A 4,900-nucleotide genomic window follows, 5' to 3' on the forward strand; every position below is an offset into this window, starting at 1 on the left:
GCTCCAACTCTTATTTTGCAGTTTAATGTTTGAAACATCATCATATTGTCAAATGGACATGTAAATTCGTATTTGCAAGCGCCGGCAGCTCGCGCGCTAGAAATTTAGCGCGCCTGCTGGAGCTGTTTGAGCGCGCCATATTTTACAGCGGCCGCTAGAGCCAGCTCCCTACTGCGTGTAAAAATAGACTATTTCGACACTGTAAAAAAATTAGCACGCCGCACGGTAATAATACGATGGGCGAACCACGCAAATTGAACCCGCGCCTATTGGAATGCTCTTACCAGTTCTTTTAGGCGATTCTATCAGAATCGCCCCCTCCTCAACTTTTCTCAGAATCACCACTCTATATGTTTTTTACAATCCTAACTAATTAAATCTTAACTAAATAGGATTGTAAAAGAAATATGAAGTGACCATGACCTACATCCGCTCTACAACAACCGCCTCACCCCTCCCCGTTGCCACAGCTGGGCCCCACGGGGTGATACATTCTCACCCGTCTCCCTTCGAGAACAGCATAGAGGGGGTGTTCCGCTGAAGAAAAGCGCCGTGGCTACAGTGGTACGCCTACGCGACGCCCTCACCATCTTCTCCCGCAAGCCAGCCAGCCAGCCAGCCAACCCAATCACTTTTCCCCTCCCGTCTCTCCGCCGCCACTTCCGCCATGTCCGCGGCGGCGCAGGCGACGGCGCCTGCCTCGTCGGACTGGACCACGGAGGAGGGGCAGTGGGTACTCCTCGTGCGCATGCCGCACGTGGTCTCCGACACGGTGCTCCCGCCGGGCACCGATCTCTCCGTCGAGCGCGAGCGCCCGCCTCGCCCCTTCCGCCTTACCGTGCCCCGCCGCGTCGCGCCCGACCCCAAGGACATCTACAACCACCCGTACGTCTCGTCGGTCGGGGATTTCGGTCGCTTCGTGCTCTACGCCACCCACGGCACGCAGGCTCAGCCGGCGCCGCCGGTCTTCGTCGACGATTTCGACACCGGTCCGGATGCGCGGCTCGACCACAAGGGCTTCCCCAGAGCGTTGTTCCTCTGCGACCTCAACACCCGCTCGGCCACCCGCCTCCCGGACCCCGAGCGCCCCATCTTCCGCCCAGACCCAGGCAGGGTCGGCCTCCTCGCCACCAGTGCGACGAACTCTATCATCCTGCACCTAGAGCATTTGCTCGGCACCAACCAGGCCACCCTCCTCTGCTACATCTCCGACCACGGCCGTTGGACCGTCCAGGATCTCTACTGCCCTCCAGGCGCACCAGGCCAGCGGGAGTGGAGGGGAGGGGACGGCGTCATCAAGTACATGGATCTCATGCTTTGGGTTGATCTGGCATGCGGCATCCTCGCCCTCGACACCAACGGCCTCCTCCTGCAACGCCGGCCGGAACTGCGGTATGTGCCGCTCCCTGATGAATGCCAGAGTCCAGGCAACAATGGTCTAGCAAGAGAGCGATGCCTTGGTGTGAGCGAAGGGGTGGTCCGATTCCTTGAGATCTCAAATTATGAGAGGATTAGGTTGTGGACACTTGTTGATATGGGCACAGGGGACTGGACTCTTGATCATCAGCTTGACCTCGAGAACCTCTGGGACGAGGATGGTTTCAAGGCCATGGGCCTGCCTAATGACTGTCCCGCTGTCGCATTTATCCACCCTGAGCATGCCACCATGGCATACTTCTTTCAGGAGTCTCGACTATTCCATGTTGACATGAGCACCGGCAAGTTTATGGATGTACAGTACTTCATGATGGACAACCCGCCGGCTGATTACCACTCTTCCAGATTTGTTCGCCCTTGGAAGCTTCCGCAGTCACTCTTCTCAGGTAAATCCTCATCACATTCCTCGGGTTAGGTGTTCGCCCGTAGCTTGTACTGCTAGTGTTTACTTGCTATTTGGATAATGTACATGCTGCTTCAGGAGCATTGCTCTTATTGAAATTATGCTGCTGTCTTGCATCTGGAGATCATTTTGTGGTACCCTCATCTCATTTTATCAGGCAAACAAATTCAGTCAAGAAATTTCGTGAGCCTTAGCAATGTGATCTTATTTATTAGTGTGATGCATTAGCAGCTTACAAGATTAGGCGACTAACTAATTGAATTCCATTTGCATATGTCTGCACAAGCATGTTAAGTAGCTAAATGCACGGATTTCTCTTAGCCTCTTATAGGTTAGCTACTGGATATTCACTTTATAACTGACTTTTTTTTGAAAAGGGACTTTATAACTGACATAGTTGATAGTTCATGCACTAGTAAGAAATGAGGGCTTGTGGTTAATGATTATAGATCTGAAATCTCTATCTTGTTATGCTTCAGCAAGGCCTTAGAGGCTACAGTTATCTTGGCTCGAGGTCACAAAATGATGCACATGTTGGGAATATTACGTCGGTTGGTTGTATGTTTTGTACGATATTGTGTGCTTTGATGATAATAACTAGCATGTGCATAGTCTGATGATGATGCTTAACAAAGGATAGGACTGATAACTAGTAAAATGCATGTAATTGCGGTGCTTAATTGTATTTTTCGCTGGGAGGTGCTTAATTGTTACATGTATGTAAGATCTTAGTTGTATCAAGTAGCGTCGGAACTAGACAGTCAATTACTTTTTCCCACGTATAACTATGTTCTGTTTGCATTTACTTCCCGTTGCTAGCAAGATACTATGATTGATCTACAACAGATATCTCAGTTAGTTAGTGCCATCAGAATTTCCTCATATGATTGATCTGCAATATATAGATATCTCGATGGCTTGTATGTTTTGACTAATATTCTTGTCTGTCAACTTTTAAAGGGATAGTTAATTTGTCTAATGGTCCAATCCGGAGAGCAAAAGACAATGCACCACCTGGGGGTTACCCACTGGAGGGACTTACCGGGCAGACATTCATAGGATGAATTGGAGGAACATGAAGCAGCAAGTGTTATGGCTAACTGTCTCCTAGGTGAGATCGATTTCTCATATTGATCTGTTACGATTTGTTGCTCTAGCTTCCAACCTCACGCAACTTTAGTGTACTGATTTTTGTTATGCTCAAATTTCCTTTGATGCAGGTGGATTTAGTACTTAATACAGGTTGCGGAGTGGTTTCAGCGGATGATACGGTCTGTTCTGGTGGCATGCGTGTTCTGGCAATCGTGGAGTTCTGCACTCAAAATCAAACTATGTTGCTGTCGTTTTGCTTTGTCCTGTCAGACAGTGATAGCATGTTGAAACAGTATCGTTGCAATGTCGCATAGTTTCTATTCCTCCTTGAACGGAACGCTGATTCTCAGAGTAGTTTTGTCTTGGTTGACAGTGATGCTTCCAGACTTTTAAGTGATCACTTGAATCTGCTGGGGTGATATGAATCTCTTTGGTGAATTATTGCTTCTTCATTTCCCCTGCATTGTAGTTTGATCGTTGAGTTGAGCCCTGGCCTGATGCTACTTGTTGCTCTTGATTTTTTTTTCTGTTACCGGAGGACAACAGGGAGAGCTTGTTGCTTGGCATCGAGCTTTATTACCCGAGGAAGGGAATGCAACATAGGCATGCAGGTTGTCCACGGCGCCGGAAAGTAGTTCTTTCACTGTTACTTTAATGACTCTGATGTTTCAATAATCCTCGTGCGCACGTCGTGGATGCATCGTAGCTGTTCTGTTGGGAAGCAGAGCTCTCATTTTTAGACTTTCCACCATCAAACGTTGTCTTTGGTCGATTGGCTGATCTGATCTTCCCCATGGAGGCTTTGCACTCTGACGAACTGTCTATTTTCCTGGAGATTCTTTTTTTCTTTTTCGTGTGTTGTCCTGGAGAGTTTGCGCTTCAGAATTTGTTTTGGAGGGAGACAAAAGACGAAAGAGAGGAACATGCGCCTTGGCGGGAACCTTTTTCGAGGGGATGGCGGGAACTCCTGTCCCACGCGGGATAGTGAGCAAACGCTCGTTGGACTGCGGCCCATTATGGCTCGGTGCGTTTTGCCAGCGTTTTCTTTCAGTTAAGGTATTTTAGCTGGACTTCGCTATTTCAGACTGTTTTTTAATAAAACTAAATAATACCCCACGCATTGTTGCGGGAATTGGTCGACGCAAATTTGGATTGATAAAATGAGAACAAAAAATAAAAATGCATATGACTTTATTATATTCAATTATGTATATTTTATTCGTTAAAGGGTATATATTAATATCGCGAATATACCAATTACACTCAGGCTCTGCACCAACAAGATGTCCAAAGACATCAGAGATGCACACAACCAAGAAAAAAATAAAAGAGATAAAAAGAGAACAAGACCCGTCACGATCATGAACCACTCGCAACAGCAGCACTCTAACCACTACTGAAGACAAGACCCAAACTACAAGAGGTTTTCCAAAAGCAACATCTCCAAGAAGAAAACAATGCACAGATGATGTCGCCCGATAGAAGATCTTAGGTTTTCACCCTGGAGATTCCGAGTTTCCAAAACAATGCCTTCAGCAAGGCCATTGCCAGGTACAACCAGTGTAGATCAGACCTTGGGTTTTTACCCTGAAAATCATGACTCGGTACTCGAGGAGCACCACCTAGAATGCAGTCCACCTGTGCTGCCACCCCCGCTTGCCAAGGTTGCCGCTGCAAGTCGCCAAACACCCGACACACAGGGAGAACCTGTGCCGCATAGTCTTCATCGCAACCAGCACCCTCTCCGCCATTACTAATCATCGATCGCAGCCACCATGACTTTCTCCACCTCGGTAAGTTTCATGGAAATCTATATTAAGACATGTCTCATGGCACCGACAATAAGGTGAAGCTTCGCACCACACCCAAATGAAGCCTCTCTGGCTCAGGACAAGAACGTGCACGACCGTATCTATTCGGCTCTAGATATCCAGTGGCGCCATGCGCCAAACGTCGGAGATCAACAGC

The 4,900-nt window shown here is 48.1% G+C and overlaps 1 protein-coding gene across 1 annotated transcript; it reads left to right on the forward strand.

The window, feature by feature from the left end:
- The first annotated feature begins 496 nt into the window (after positions 1-496).
- On the forward strand, positions 497-3,384 carry LOC125548211. The gene is made up of 3 exons (XM_048711876.1): positions 497-1,823; positions 2,801-2,951; positions 3,061-3,384. The coding sequence occupies exons 1-2, from the start codon at positions 668-670 to the stop codon at positions 2,902-2,904; spliced, it is 1,260 nt and encodes a 419-aa protein (XP_048567833.1). The 5' UTR covers positions 497-667; the 3' UTR covers positions 2,905-2,951; positions 3,061-3,384.
- Positions 3,385-4,900: the final 1,516 nt, after the last annotated feature.

This window comes from Triticum urartu, chromosome 3, assembly GCF_003073215.2.
Source record: "Triticum urartu cultivar G1812 chromosome 3, Tu2.1, whole genome shotgun sequence".
Classification (NCBI taxonomy): Eukaryota; Viridiplantae; Streptophyta; class Magnoliopsida; order Poales; family Poaceae; genus Triticum; species Triticum urartu.